This window comes from Gossypium hirsutum, chromosome D11 (genome assembly GCF_007990345.1).
Source record: "Gossypium hirsutum isolate 1008001.06 chromosome D11, Gossypium_hirsutum_v2.1, whole genome shotgun sequence".
Lineage (NCBI taxonomy): Eukaryota > Viridiplantae > Streptophyta > Magnoliopsida > Malvales > Malvaceae > Gossypium > Gossypium hirsutum.
The window spans coordinates 4713823-4729485 of NC_053447.1; the positions used below are offsets into that span (position 1 = coordinate 4713823).

At 33.1% G+C, this 15663-nt stretch overlaps 1 protein-coding gene, 1 non-coding gene and 1 pseudogene across 3 annotated transcripts; all 3 read right to left on the minus strand.

The window, feature by feature from the left end:
* Positions 1-3207: 3207 nt before the first annotated feature.
* Positions 3208-3280, minus strand: TRNAA-CGC (transfer RNA alanine (anticodon CGC)). The gene has a single exon. It is a non-coding gene; the product is annotated as a tRNA-Ala (tRNA).
* Positions 3281-3812: 532 nt separating this feature from the next.
* On the minus strand, positions 3813-9477 carry LOC107911619 (nucleobase-ascorbate transporter 11). Of its 2 annotated transcripts, none has more exons than XM_016839484.2 (10): positions 8452-9477; positions 7614-7711; positions 7352-7522; positions 6978-7078; positions 6708-6843; positions 6521-6571; positions 5380-5667; positions 4992-5226; positions 4470-4750; positions 3813-4277 (listed from the first exon to the last, which is right to left on the minus strand). In XM_016839484.2, the coding sequence occupies exons 1-10, from the start codon at positions 9104-9106 to the stop codon at positions 4056-4058; spliced, it is 2238 nt and encodes a 745-aa protein (XP_016694973.2). In that variant the 5' UTR covers positions 9107-9477; the 3' UTR covers positions 3813-4055. The 2 variants fall into 2 exon arrangements, with proteins under 2 accessions (XP_016694973.2, XP_016694972.2); XM_016839483.2 differs by having other exon boundaries at positions 4992-5229.
* Positions 9478-13464: 3987 nt separating this feature from the next.
* Positions 13465-15029, minus strand: LOC107911219 (uncharacterized; annotated as a pseudogene).
* Between the last annotated feature and the right edge of the window lie 634 nt (positions 15030-15663).

Here is a 15663-nt window from a genome sequence, read left to right on the forward strand (position 1 = left end):
TTGCATTAAAAATTTAAAAAAAGGTAGTGAAAAGTTTTGTGAGTAATGGTGAATAGTGAAGAAAAATTCCGAGGATAATTCTTAACTACTTCGATGTCTGATCTACCAAACTAAGCTCTCCGGAACATCCCAAAAGTAAAGGTAACCTAAAAATCCTGTCATATTTTGGGGTTACTTTCACTTCTTCTATTTTGGCAAAACAGTAAGATATGAAATATCTTTAGCGAAACATTTCTTAAAAAGCAAGATGTGGCTCTTCTTAGATGAGAGTCGTTCCTAAATAATGATTTATTTTGATTTATTCCAAAATGTGAGCTGCTTTTACATAGTTATTCTCGGTGTAGAGGTTGCTTCGAATAAGAGGAGTTATGTGGTGATACTTTTTTGGGTAAAACTTATTCTAAATAATGGCTTTTTCAGAAGAAGAAAAAAAACACATTTGTTTTAAATACAAATTGTTACAAACAATGATTGTTCCAAATATAACTATTTTTGAAACACTATTATTTTAAACAAGAGTTGTTCTGAACTTTAGCTGTTCTTAATAAGAGTTACCAAATAACAATTGTACTGGATGATAGCTATTTTAACTAAAGTCATATTCTGAATATAATTATTCTCGAACAACCATTTCAAACAAGAATTGTTGCTTCGAAAGAGATATACATAATTTCCTGAAATATAATAATTTTTATCTTTAAAAAAAATAAAAAATGTTAATAGCCAAAAATGAATATCTACGTGTGAATTATGTTAATTAATGTTTAAAACTATTATATGAAGATAACATTTATAAAACAATACACGTAATTAATTTTATTTTAAGAAAGTCAAGGGTATTTTCATCCTATCTTGTTTGTTAGTGTATGAGTTTATATATTGATAGTAAATAAAATATAAATTTATATACTAATAGTGAATTATAATGTATACGAATATAGTTCATGAGTTAAACAAATAAGAAAAAAAAAGTGAAAGTAAAAGTAAAAGTGAAAGTAAAAAGTAAAAGTAAAAGTAAAAGAAGAAAAAACAAAAGTAAAAAAAAAATTGATGCAAAAAGTAAACGAAATTTTAATTCAAATGGTAAGTTTAATATTTAAATATAAAGATATATTATGTTGAAGTTTCATTCAATATACGTGTTTTTTTTTTAAATTTATTTTGGGTTTTAAATTATTTTTTATAGATTTTATATAAAAACGTAAAAGAAAAAGACAAATTTAATATCAAAGTATTTCAATACAGTATCAATGAGAAATCATTTTTGTTATAATATTGATATCAATGAGATATGATACAGAACCTTGTGCTAACGTGTATCAACTATAAAAACTTATTTTGAAAGTGAAACTAAGAATGACGATAAAGAGGTGAAGGGTTAATATTTGATGTACTAGTGAATCAAATAATGACACATAATCCGATTAAATCCATTTAAGATAATGTGTCATCATCTGATTTTGAAAGTTGAAAATTTTGAAGGTAGCTTGTGCGGGACTAAAGTGTAGAAAATGACCGTGATAAAACTAAAAGGGAGATGGGTAAAAACAAAGAATAAAATAAAGAAATAAAAAATAAAGAAAAAGAAAAGAAAATGATATGAGGGAAAAACATCAGAGAAACGAAGCTAGACTTGAATAAGTCTCTAATTAAATACCTTCCTAATTTATATTTTAAAATTTAAAATTTAGTCCATATATTTTAATTTTGAGATATTGAGTTTTCTTATATATTTTAAAAAAAACATTTTTTTTCAACTTAATTATTACTCCATAAAAAAAAGTTAAAAATTTTAACATTTTAAATAAATATTCCTAATAAAATTATAATATTTGTTGTACTCATATTACGCTAGTTAAGATATTGTATGGGCAAAATAACCAAGAGAATTTCTTAACCGTAGATAACCCTCCTCCAACCTTAACATTGTTAGACCACGCCCATAAACTTAATAATAAAAGGGCCCAAATAGCCAACAACTGTTAGGGCTATAATGATAATAGACAAGGTAGAAGGAAGGAGTCAATCCCAAGGTGCCTTGGACTCCAAGACTAAGAAATTTATCATGTGAAAGATAAGCCTCAAAAGAATTATGGAAAATATCTTGCCATTTTCATGTTTACATTCCATCATCTCCCTTCTTAAGCTTTTTTCTTTCTAAAATTCATTTGGCCTAAAAGTTTACTTAAGTATAGGAAAGTAATTGAAGTTCAAACTTTGATATTTTTTTACTCACCCTTCTAACACGAATTTTAAAGTAATTGAAGTCCATCATCTCTCCCGGCCACTTTCATTTAAAATCTTTAAAATTTTTAAAATTTTAAATTAGTAAATGTAAAATTATACTTTAACCCCCTCATAGAAATATAAAAATTTAATTTAATCCTTTAAAAATTATAAAAACATAAACTATTAAAATGATGAAATTACATTTTTATTATCGTAAAAATTACAATTTAATTTCGACCCTCCTTAAAAAAAAAATTTAATTTTACCCCTACCTTCTAATTTTGTAAATCAAACCAAATCCACAATACTATTGTAAATAAACTAAGCTACTTGTATGAAATCACCCATATCTCATAATCCAACCAAATAGAATACTATCACCTTCACCCTTCTGGTTCAAAGAAAAAAAAAGCCTTTATAAGACATCCAACTCCTTCATGCAAACCCCTACAAAGTTTGACCAATGTATTATCCCGACAAATACATCAGAACATTTTGTGACATAAAAATCCCTCGAATTTCCACAATAGTGGCTACACCAACATCCACTTTGGAGCATTCAGGTTAGCACTAAGCTACCATGGCAATAGCCATGTTAGACTCAAGATATCTCAAGTATCAACATGCATATGCTTGCTTAAGTAGTGCAAAAATCTCACTTAACTCAACAACAATCTACCTTACTTTCTTTCCCAACTGCAACATGACACTCAAATACCCAAAAAAACATTTTTTTACAATTTTTTAAAACAAATTCAAATGGAATTAAATCATTGGAAAAATTAATTTTCAATTAATTTATCAAATAAAGTATGAAAATATGTTATCCCATAAACGAGGAAACAAAAAAGCCTAACAACACTAGCTTTATGAAATTAGATAAGATGATTTTTAACGTATTCATCATATAAATGGTAAACCTTAAAATACACTAAGAAGCATATATAAATGGTAAGTTTATAACAGAGAAAGCTGCTTTGGAGATGCGGGGAATCGAACCCCGTGCCTCTCGCATGCGAAGCGAGCGCTCTACCATATGAGCTACACCCCCAGATGATATTCTATCTCAATATTAGGTTATTGATATATAAAACCAAAAAATTTGGACAAACTTCAATCCCGATTCCAATTAGCTCATGGTCAACTCACCGTGTTCAACAACTTTAGTCTTGTAAGGGATTTAGTGGCACCATGATCACTATGATCTGAGATTGTATTTTGGGGTTTTATGGATCAGGGCTGATATAATCACAACGAAAATGGTAACCCATGTTCAGGCTTTTGGATGAGAAAGCCATTCCGGTTTGGCAGGGTGATCCACAAAATTCCTGTCTGTTAACCATGAGTTCAACATACACTGATGGAAGGGGCCAACTACTGCAACCCTTGTTTTTTAACCCAAAGTCCAGCTTTTCCTACTACCAAGTAAGAGCTGTTTTATATGTTTCTTTCATTGCAGAGCTCTTTGGAACATGCATTCAAGAATCTCAGGTTTAAACCATTTTTGGTTCCATTTCATTTCCTTGCTGTAAATGAAAAGAGAAACAGGAAAAGATGCTACCTTTCAAACTTTGGAAAATGGATACAGGAAAACATTTCATTAAAAGAATATTACCTTCTTTTCAAGTAGAAACAATCAGTTACAAAGATGCCATTACTAATTCTATTGTTGCAAAAGAATTATCATGTACTTGTATCTCTCTCACTTAGCCAAACCATCTTCGAGCTTGGTTATGCGTACTATTGAGGAAGTGCCCTTCCGTAACAAAACTTACCTTTTCGGAAAGAAACTTCAAGTTGAAGAACAAGCTACCTTCTGCTGAGTATTATGCCCGCAAACAGCTAGAACGACAACAAAGTGAGGAAAATTTTCCTGGCAGAGAGTAATCCAATTGCAAGGATGGATCAGTTGCGACATCTTCAGCACATGACCAAATGTACACCCCTCGTTCGTCCCGGCTGCCTGGAACTGTGTTGTCGAGTACAAATGCTACCAAGAGTGTAACCACCATGCTCATAGACAAGAGTGCATTTATAGAAAAATCAAGCTGACATGTTCATAAAACAAACTTGTTAAAACTTTTTTTTTCATACAATTAAGGAAATCAAGAAAGACATCATAAATCATAAAATCAAAGAAACCTGGGATAAGTGTCTGCATATCTATGTATCATCAGCTTAGCAACTAGAATGGCGGCAATCTATATCAAGATTCAAAAATATGCACAACTTCAACTTACTTGTTCATTAATGGTGTGGACTGGTCCATCTGATGCAGCTGCATACGGAACAAAATAACTTGGCAGCATCAAAATTGACTCGGGTTGGTACTGTTGGAAATAAGTAGGAATGGATAAACCAAGAAACAAGGACACCCCAACTATGGTTATGTTCCTAAAACTTGCTGTTTGCGTGTATTGCAAGGTTGAGAGGCCTACAGCCACAACAAGGGCCCACATGAAGCACAAAATTGCAGCAGCCAAGGACAGTGGTATTGAAGCAAGAATTGCACCCACTTTTCCTGTCACGCACAAGTCAATAAATCAACATATATTGATTTCATACATGTAAGATAAACAAGATAAATTATTGAGCAAGGCATATTGAATACATATGCAACCCAATGGGTACTGTTCCAAAACTTCATAGAGGTATCAACCAGTAAGATCAGATTGAACCCCAAATCATTTAAATCCATTGAAGTTGAAGAACATTCTATCATCTATCCGCAATGCACATCCAAGCTTGAATTTTGACTTTACCTACAACTGAGAAGAGGATCAAGAAAAGTGCCCCAAATACCAAAGCTCTTCGGCTTGCCATCTTTGTTATGTTTATCGTATGTGTATTCTCTGTCAAAGTTGTTGAGCCAGTACCCGAACCCCAAATTCCAGCAAGCAGGCTACAGAAACCTTCCAAAGCAATGCCTCTGCTAACTACTCCAGGAGTTGGAGGCTTCGAACTGACTAGCAAAGAGGCAGAGTGATATGTTCCGACCTGCTTAGTAATTGTATCACAAGCATCAATGTAAGGGCCATTATCCTTATTTCTTGTTCAGTGTCTTAAATTTACAGATATTAAATGTTAAATAAAGTATTTCCATCACACAGTCCATTTGATACGATATTTTGGCACACAATAAATACTAACCGAATCTACCGATGCAACAAGTGACACAATGATCATAATCAAAGACGTCCGGAAATGGAAGATAGGGACACCCCACTGTAAAGGGTACGGAATTCTGACCCATGCAGCAGTTCTCCATGCATTTGAAGCATCAGCTCTGCAATGCTTCATGGTATATGCATGTTTTCTACACTCGTCAACTAAAATGTTTGAACTGGGAATGTCGGGACTGCATCCTTTATAATCATAAGCTCCTCCGGCTGTCAGAAAGAATGCATATATCCAAGTGATTGTAACACTAAGAGGAACCTGCAGTGATCGAACAATGACATGACGTCCAACAAAGAATATCCCTACCAAAAACAAAGAATCTACCATTTTCCTGGACAAACCAAAGTTGTTCAACAAAATGAACTGCGGTAACTTTTTAAACACTTAATATTGTGATTCTACTTCAACTATGGTAGGGTAAGAAAGACCTTTCCTTGGGAAGCACTGCTAAACAGCTTTTCATGGGTAAAAAAATTCAGCTTCCGTAATGGCTGATGGAACAGACACAAATTAATCCTTGAATAGGAGTAGTGAAAGAAAGAAGAAAGATCATTCACATGGTAGTTTTCATCTTCTTTTTTTAAACTTTTGAGAGCAATGTGACCTTAATCATTCTTATGAAGGACATTCCCACTCAGTTAGATCTATATGACAAATCCGTATTACATCCCATTTCCGACTCAATTAGACGATGCAATGGTACAAAGAATGTATTGCTTGACAGTAAAATAAGTTCAATTTTTAAGGAAACTGAATTAAATAGAGCTTGGGGCATTTTCAGGACAGAGGGGTCCTTTAACCACACCACAAAAAAACTAGATAAAAACACCTTCACTGATAACATGGGGTGATAAACAATTGGTAAACAATGGTAACAAAACAAACATGACAAGAAGCAACAAATTATCTTGTCATCCACCACTATTAGGCTTTCATCATAATGAAGTGAGAAACTTTTACGGCAGATAGCCGGTTAGCTTTTAGCTGGTAGCTCATTACCCCAAAGAAGGAACTCAAGAAAGGGTAGCTCGTGAGTAACACTAGATATTAAAAACAAAATTGAGGTCAAGGTTTAGAAAGTATAAACAAGATGAAGGGTGAGAGTACGTACTGCATATATTCGAAACAATCGGTGCCCAAAAATGGATATTCCTCGAAGGTACTAGAAAAAAAATGTAAAATTGAGTAACTATTTGGAAGACGTCATTAAAAGGAATAATCAAAATTAAAGTATCAAATATGTTCATATGCTCAGTAGCTACCCATATTCAATTTGTTTTGCTCAGGAAATCACTCACCAGGGTACATATAAGAACCAGCAACAACAAGGGAACACTGACTTCTATACAACTACCAGCTTGTGGAAAGCCATAACTAAAGAATGCTAAACCCACAGCGGCAACAGTTGGTGCAACCACAACTGGGTTAATCAATCTGCAAAGTGAGATGAGAATGAAACAGTTAACTCCATAGGTGGTTTCAAATTATATCATTAACTAAATGGTGTGCAGATAGTTGACATGGCAATTTCTAATGATATCCATGAACAAGGATTCTGATAGAATTACCTCAGTAAAAGAGACATCAATCCACTGAATCCTAAGATACTTTGGAATATTGAACCAACAATAATAGCTCCTTGCAGCTCTCTCATTATGTGCCTGAATTTCTGCATTAAAAGAAAAAAAAATGTATTATTGGAACTAGAGTCTAGAAAAAGATAGTATTGCAAGAAACACTAGTTTAAGCTTGCAAGACATGAACTAGAGATGCGCTCAATGTTCTTACAGATAGAGGAAATTTTTTATGAAAATAAAGAGATCACGTTCATTAATTTGATCAGAATTTAGAGGATCAAAGCCATTTATGGAGAAGTTAAAACTATATAAAAAAGAAAAGATATTGACAGCAGAAGGTAAAGCACTCATTTTCCTCTGCTTACATGTTCTGTGAGATTTCTATAATCCCGAGCATTGATGATAACTAGCGCTGGTGCTAGATAGATGAATGAACTTCCTTGAACTAATGGAAGCCGGGTGCCAAAGTAGGAGTGCAGAATTGTACTAATGCCAGAAACTAGCAGCATTGTAGAAATCACACTGGCAGTATCTTTCTGCAATGCATATCAGAAATATCACTGCATTTCATATTCCAATTCTGCTGCAAGTCAAGCAATCAATAATTCCATAGGAAAGGAAGCTTACATCTGTTCCGCCCATGGCTGGTACCATAACTGATGGAATGAATATAAGCGAACCCGCCAATGATAAAAAGTGCTGCAGGCCATAATATATTAGTGCTCCTGTAGGTAAAGATAACCGGATGAGAACCGGTAGTGTGTACTGATTTCTTCCTAGTTATCCAGGACATTTTAAGGATTACGTGGCAACTACAAGATTCAAGAACCCTGTAACTGCAGAAAGCAATTCACGATTTTGGTTTTTCAGTAGTTGGTAGCTACTGAAAGATCAATAATATTATGTCCTTCCCTTTGGTTAAAGCCTCAAATATACCCATGATATAAATACGAACCATGTTTGAATTGGATATTTCATATAAATGTTTGACAATTTTCTAAGCTGACCATGCATTGATGAGTCCTTTTATACTTTCACAAATCACAAGTGTAAATGAAACAAAAAAACTATAGTAGAACTATCCAAGTTAGAACATTAAGTCTAGAAAAATCCAAACGCTCCATCTGCGTGGAGAAGTTTGCTGAAAAAAGTAGAACTTTTTCAATTTTCATTTTTCTATGAGCTTCTTCAATTTTTCCTAGCTCTTACAGTATCATTTTCTATGCTCTTTAAAATACACACCAAGCCAAGCCATAGGAGACATTATCACCATATCAACTCCAGATTCTAGCTTCATTCAGTAATACAATATCCACATAGCTCGGAAATCTAAAGTAAATAACAGCCTACTTCAGCACTAGCTAACATTAGTCGGTTCCAGCATTATGAAGAAAACAGTAATCAATTCATCTTCAACAATGAACATAAACAAACAAAAAGAAAAGTTGGAAAAAAGGAAACTAACCCAAACCCGGATTATCTCTCAACCCAACCTTCAACCCGGGATGATGACCATTCCCCCCTTCATGACCCTGCTCTTCACCTTCTGGATACATCCCAATTTCCACATCCCTTCCACCCTTTCCTTCCTCATCCTTCTCTTCAACAACTAGTGGTGTAACACTTGCAACTCCATTTCCTTTCCCATTCCCATTCCCATTTTCCACCCCATTCCCGTTTAACCCAACTTTCCTTTCCTCAACTTTCTCTCCCAAACCATTCCCATCTGCAACTGTCTTCCTTCCTTGTCTGGATCCGGACCCAGAACCTGAATCCATTTCAATTTCAACACCCATATTGGGTCTAGTCCGGCCCAAAACCGGATCAATCTCTATTTTCGGAGATGACCCGCCTGCTCTTTGATCACGGCCACTTTTTCCCACATGAAACCCAGTGGAACTGTCGAATCTTTCAGTAGAACTAGCAGTGCCGGTTTCTCCAGATAAGTGAGAGACGAAACCGGTTCTTTTAGCCCAAGATCTTAACTCTCTTGGGTTATGGTTTTGATCTTTTTTAGGCACAAAAGGTTCAATCTTTGGTAACATTGAACCAAGCTTGTTGCCTCTTCCATTTGAAGTCTCTGCCTTTGCTAGTGAATCTGAGTTCGACCCAGTTTCCATTTCAGCTTCTTCTCAAATGCGTACCAATTCTTTCCCCACACACACACAAAAAAAAACGAATGACTATTAAAAGGACCTCAGTGAACTACCAAGAAAAACCGAGAAAAAAATAAAAGAGAGAAGGAAATGTAGAAACTAAGTAAAGGCAGATCGGTGCAGGGAAAGATGAGAAATTCAGAGGAAAATAGTTTGGTATGTTTTTGTTTGTATTATTAAGGAAATTGGAAAGTAGGAACTGTGAGTGTGAAAAGTGAGGGAATTTGTTTATTTTATCTTGTTCACTTTTTCTGGTTCTGCTTTCTTCTTCATTGCCGCTGGCCAGTTGCTATCAGTTGAAGTTTATTATTGCAAATTACCCAGTTGCCACTGTAACGGCAAAATTGAATGCAGTCCTTCTCTTGTCCTTTTATTTCTTTTTCAACAAAAATCAGGCATAAATGGATTTTTCCAATCCAATGTAAATAAAATTTATGTAAATTTCTTAGATTTTTAACTATAATTATGATCGAAATTAAAATATGTGCTAAACTAATAAATGTAAAACGAGATTAGAGATTAAATTAATATAATATAATGTTTTTCTAAAATAAGTTATGAATTGATTTTAATATTGAATTGGATACCTAAATCAAACAGCGTTATGTAATATAATAAATACTTAATTGGGTTACCATTTAATTTAATTTTAATAAAAGAATAACTAAATAAATTGATTTCATGTAAGACTTACCAAATATTTTCACCGAGCAGTTTTGTGTAGACCAAAATAATAATTCATCATATAAACAATAGAATCATTTGAATCTATTTGTAAATGTAAGTTACCATCATCAGAATCACATTTTATTTTCCTATTTTTGTGATATTGACCTACTTTATTTTCTTTTTCCTTTGAAAAATACTTATCAACAAATTTTAAAGTGATGAAATGAAATTTCTATCAACTAATTATTGAAATATAAAAGGAAAAATTAGGCACATGCCATTTTTAAAATGAATTTAATAAATTAGGTCGATTTTTCTTAAATTTAGGAAAATAAATCGATTTTGCAAGAGGTGATTTCAGCTTCTCTCTCCTGTTACGTCAGCATAATAGTTTTGATTTTTTTAATTTAATTTATTACTAATTTTTGAAGGGATAAATATCGAAATTATAAATGAACTCTGATTCAATATGTAATACTATACATAAACTTTGATTTTGTACAATTATATATATGAAATTTTGTTTTGATTCAGTTTTTTATTTTGTAATTTTATTAAATTAGCATTATTTTATATATTAATACAAATAATATATTAATACAATATGAAAATAAATAAATATATTTATTAATTTATTCAGATGTGTACAATCGAATCAAAATTAAAGTTTTATATATACAAATAAACCCTAATTCAAGTTTACTAGGTATAATTGTACATTAATATGAAGTTCATGCATAAATTTAATATTTATTCCATTTTTAAACAAATCATTTGAATAGCTCGGATTCAAGGTTGATATAATTTTTATTTAGAAAAATTTAACTGCAATCTAATTAGGTTTATGAATACTTCTGGTATAAAAAATTACTAAAGTTATTAGGATTTGAATTTTAAAGTAGATGTTATTTTTTAATTATTAACTTTTATTGTATAAGAGATATTTAAAAAAAAACAAATCGAACAAATTTAAACTGATTTCGAAAATGTACAATTAAGCTTATAAAATTTAATTCAAATTAATTTAATTATCTACAAGATTCAATTCGATTTATAAAAAAAATTAGAGATATTTCAAATTTTCAACCAACAAAAATAATTTTTATTTCTTTAGAAAATGTGTTTAATTGAAAATTTTAAAAAAAGATTTTTGAAAAACAATAATATATAAAATTTAGAAAATACAAAAAAATATTTCCATTGTTTTGGCTAAAAATACTTTACAAAGCTAAAAATAATGAAAATAAAGGGTTAAACTAAAGTCATATAAAAAAAAAAAAAACCAAAACGGAGAGAAGTTAAAAACGCTCCCAATAAAAGACGCTTTCAGTTTTTTTTAAAATCGAAATATTTGTCTAAACTTACTAAATTCGTTTTAAAAATATATACCTAATTTTTTCCAATATAAAATTAGGTTATTATTATAAACGTGAAGAGGAAGATTACTTAGAATTCAGGATTTGTAAAGGATAGCTTTTTGATTAGCAAATAGAATTGGACAATTACAAAAAAGGATTATGGGTCCCAACTTCCAACTCTCTCTACTTTCTTTTTCCATTCTCAATTCTTATTCGTCACTTCATTTATACATTTTAGCTTAATCTTTACTTTTTCTTTCCTTCCTTTTTCAAGTACACAAAAAGTCGCTGTTTAAATAATAATAAATAAATAAAACCTTACAGTCGATTTGGTTGACATGGACGTGCAGTTTGCGGTTATCCACTAGATTCTTTAATTAGATTTTAATTTTTAAATAGTATTTAATTTTTTTTTCAATTTTATCATTTTAATTAAATTTATATATCAATTTCTTTTTATAAATTTATTACATAAATATTTTTATGTGTAACAAAATCTAACATCGAGTTTAAAATTTTGACATATGAGAAAATGGCGGTTAAAATTGATTTAATTAACATAATTAACGCATTTGATTTTTCCGATTTCTAGTTGAATAAATTAAAAATTCAGTTAAATTAGTTAAAATTAATATCCGCTGAATATTATTAAAAATAAATGGATTAAATTAATTAGGTAGGAAAAATAGACTCGAAAAATCAGTTGCTTACACTTAAATCAGATTGTTTTGAGCAATACTTAATCCATATTTATAACATATTGTAGCTTAAATTTTTTTTATAAAATTGTACAAACCAACTCTATTAAAATTTTTTATTCTTTTATGCTCGTCCTTATACAATTTATATTGGCGTGAAAAAATATTAAATGTTTTTATTTGTTGCATTTATCAAAAGTTTGGACTTTATTGTTGAATAGCCATTTCATTTGAATTATTTGTTTGGAAGGCCATTTGGCGGACGAATAATGAATTTATTATCAATCACTATAGAAGAAGAGCAATATATACCTCTTTGGGTTGATAATTACAACACCACTACTGCCTTGAATCAGAAGCATCAATAATAGATGATTATGTAATGTTTTAACTTTTTCACTTAATACTGAAATTATTATTATCTTGACAATTTAAACCATTGAGAAGAAAATCTATTATTTTAGTGTAAATTTAGTTTATACCATTTCTAACTTGATTTTACGCTTAATATAAGTGAATTTCTTGCATATTCACAGTAATACTATTTTATAGAAAGAAATCTGAAAAGAATTGTCCGCAATATCTTTGTTATGCGGCAGATCGGTTCAACTACATGTAAATCCAAGGCTTGAATACTGAAACAGAGTGACATCCTGGAAATATGCATGTTCTTCCATGTCATCTCCAATCATAGGATGTTAGCCCTGGAAATATGCATGTTCTCTGATTCTAATAGAAAACTTGTTTGATAAGGCGGAAATATTTACTATCAGCTGACTTATTGGATTCCTTTCAATAGTTCCGACGAGAAGAAAACCACTGATGCAAAGAGTTGCTTCCTTCTGCGAATTTATACAAATCGAAAAGATGAAAACGATATGGCGAGAAATAATAGCCAATGCAGCATTTTCAGTCAAAACAACATATATAAGCATCTAATTAAAGCTCGGAAACACCCGGTTCGCAAGTCATGAGGAAGAACTGCACTATGGAATTCAATGGAGCTAAGGAGATGAAATTATAAGTCCAAAGCTTCATCCCATTCCATAGAAAGCTATTGGCAGAGACATTTAACTGTGAGTTGTGATTGACAATGTTTGCAGTATTGTCTGTAGGCATACTACCAAGAATGTCAAGATAGATTTTCAAAAGCAAATAGAAGCAGAATCATAAAGTAGTAAAACTATAGCATTGACCGAATTCGGGTTTCTTCTGAATTAGAACTAAGGTCGAACATGAATTGTTACCAGAAACTACAAGGGACTGCTCCGAATGAAACAATAAGGTTGGAAGGAAGAATGGTGCCATAATGGCAGCAATAATAGTCATTTGGACAGTTTGCATTAACGATTGCTGATCCATTTTCTCAGAATCATAGATACCTACCTCATAATATCCTAACACTTCCCTCTAGCCGTTAATGAACAAGTATGCATCAATGGTTAACTACCAAGTACCTCAAAATGGTAGATAACCTCATAGTATCCTAATACATTAATATTGTTCATTAAAATGCATGTTCCATACAGGCTTTCTATTCCAGTGATGTATGCTGCAAGGATTATGTGCAGTGACTATGCAAGCACGCAATAGGATGTAGCACCAATTTTATGATGTTGCAATTGTAACATGAGTTCTATCGAACCCGGTTTCAATAAAACAAAGCAGAATTCTTGATAAGTTATACTTGTCTCGATAGCTTCCAAGTACAGACAGTAAAAGCTTTAGCTTACAGTCAAGCACAAAAAAGGCATGAAGAACAATCCGAACTTATTCACAAAAACTGATTTAAACATATTCTAGCCTTTATTTCGAAGAATGGGGAGCATTTAAAGACACCATAAATCCAATCAACTAGCCTTAGAAATGATCCACCACCAATAAAAAAAAAGGGATTGAGCAGTTACCATACAAAAACCCATTTGGCGGGTTCTTTGATTGCACTCGGGAGCTGGTTACTGGGGCCATTTACAAGCTCCTTGTAACCACATTTATAACAAGGAACGAGAACAGCGTATCCACCATCATCTTCATCACCATGAAAGCCAGGGCCGAGGGGTTCTTCCCACCCAATGGACCATCTGATTCATATCCAGACAAATGTATACCATCTGATGGAACCACCACAACATCAAATTCTTTATCAATGACCCTCCTCTCCTCACTGCCTTGCCACTTTCCATTTCCGGATATTTTTGTTTGGAATTTAACAGTTTCAGCCCCCCAATCAGAAGAAGAATTCCCAGAATTCAGAGAAGCCCCTTTTACAACAGGTTGTTTCTCTTTACTTGCACCACGGCTAAATCGCCATGGAAAACCAGGAAAAGAAACTGCCATTTTTCTTAGTAATCTTAAGTGTACAGACCCAATTTTACCCGGGCCTAGTGCCAAAAATATTAACCCGAGGCCCAATTACAAAAACAAATACCCAATAGCCCAAGGCCCAAAATTTAAAACGGCCCATTGGGGCCCAAAAAACTAAACAGCACAGGGAACCCTAGGGTTCCCTGCCCTTTCGCGCCGTAGCCCTACTGCCCATGTGCGCTACTCCCTCGGGCGTACCATCCGCGCCTCGTCCCGAGGCTTACCTGACACCCTAGCCACCGCCTAGCACCAAAACGGCAAGCCACGCCTCTGCCTTCGTCAAGTACCTGCAAGCAACATAAAAAAGGGGAATAGAAGCAGCAAAAGGGGCAGAGAATGGGTTGATTTTCGGCTTTATAAGCCTTGAAAAACAATGTAAAAAGGGGGGCTTAACCATTGTAAAAAAAAGAGTCCTTTATTTTCTCTTCACAAACATTTGGGAAATAAAGAGCAAAGAGATTTCTTAAAGGTTTTTTGGATTTGTTTTTATTTTCTGTTCATATTTTTTTGTTTATACTAAATAGTAAGAAACACTAGAAAAATCAAAATAAAAAGAAACCTTACCTTTGTCTTGCCGGGAAGAGGAGGAGACGAAAGGTTTCTCCTTTTTGGGGGGTCTGGGTGCACCTTTTGCGGGATTCGACGTTTGATCTGTGCTCTAGAGGTGGTTGGCTTCGAAGGGGATCGAAAGGGGCCCTTTTTAAGCCTCCGGCCGCCGCCTATGGTGGCGCCGGCACCGGCGCCGGCGACTGGCGACCGGCGGTGGCCACTGGTCGTAGCTATGGCCGGATATGGAGATAGTTGAGAGAGTTTGGCAGATTTTTTTTTTTAAAAAATGGGGCTGAAATGGTTTTTGGGGTAAAAAATTTATATATATAGCATAGCCCATACGGCGTCGTTTTGGACCTAAGCTTCAGGCGTCAAAACGGCGTCGTTTTTATTTTGGCCTTTACCCGAATTTCAACCCGACCCGCTCCAGGGAGATCCGCGTGTTTTCGTTGAGTGGGTTATTTGCATCTCAGATCCTTTCACGTTTATGATTATTTTAATTTGGTCTTTTTTGTTCTTTTTATTCTTTTTTAAATTCGACCCGTTAATTTAGCTTGTTTTTCAATTTGGTCCTAAGACCATGCCCCACTCTTGGTCGAAACGCAGCGTTTCAATGCAAGTGAATATTTCCCAACAGATCCCTTGCATGTTTAGCGCGTTTTATTCCGGTCCCTTATAAACCCATTTTATGTATTTGTGATTTAAACCCCGAATCTTGTTCCAATGTTTAATTTAGTCCTTTTGCTATTGTTTATTTTTCTTTTTATAAAATGATATTATTACTGTTATTATTAAGTTGTTCATGTTGTTCCAATAGGGTCGGAAGCGTGTAAATTATTGTACTAAAAAATTACACAAAGTTCAATTCCCAGGAAAGAGAGGT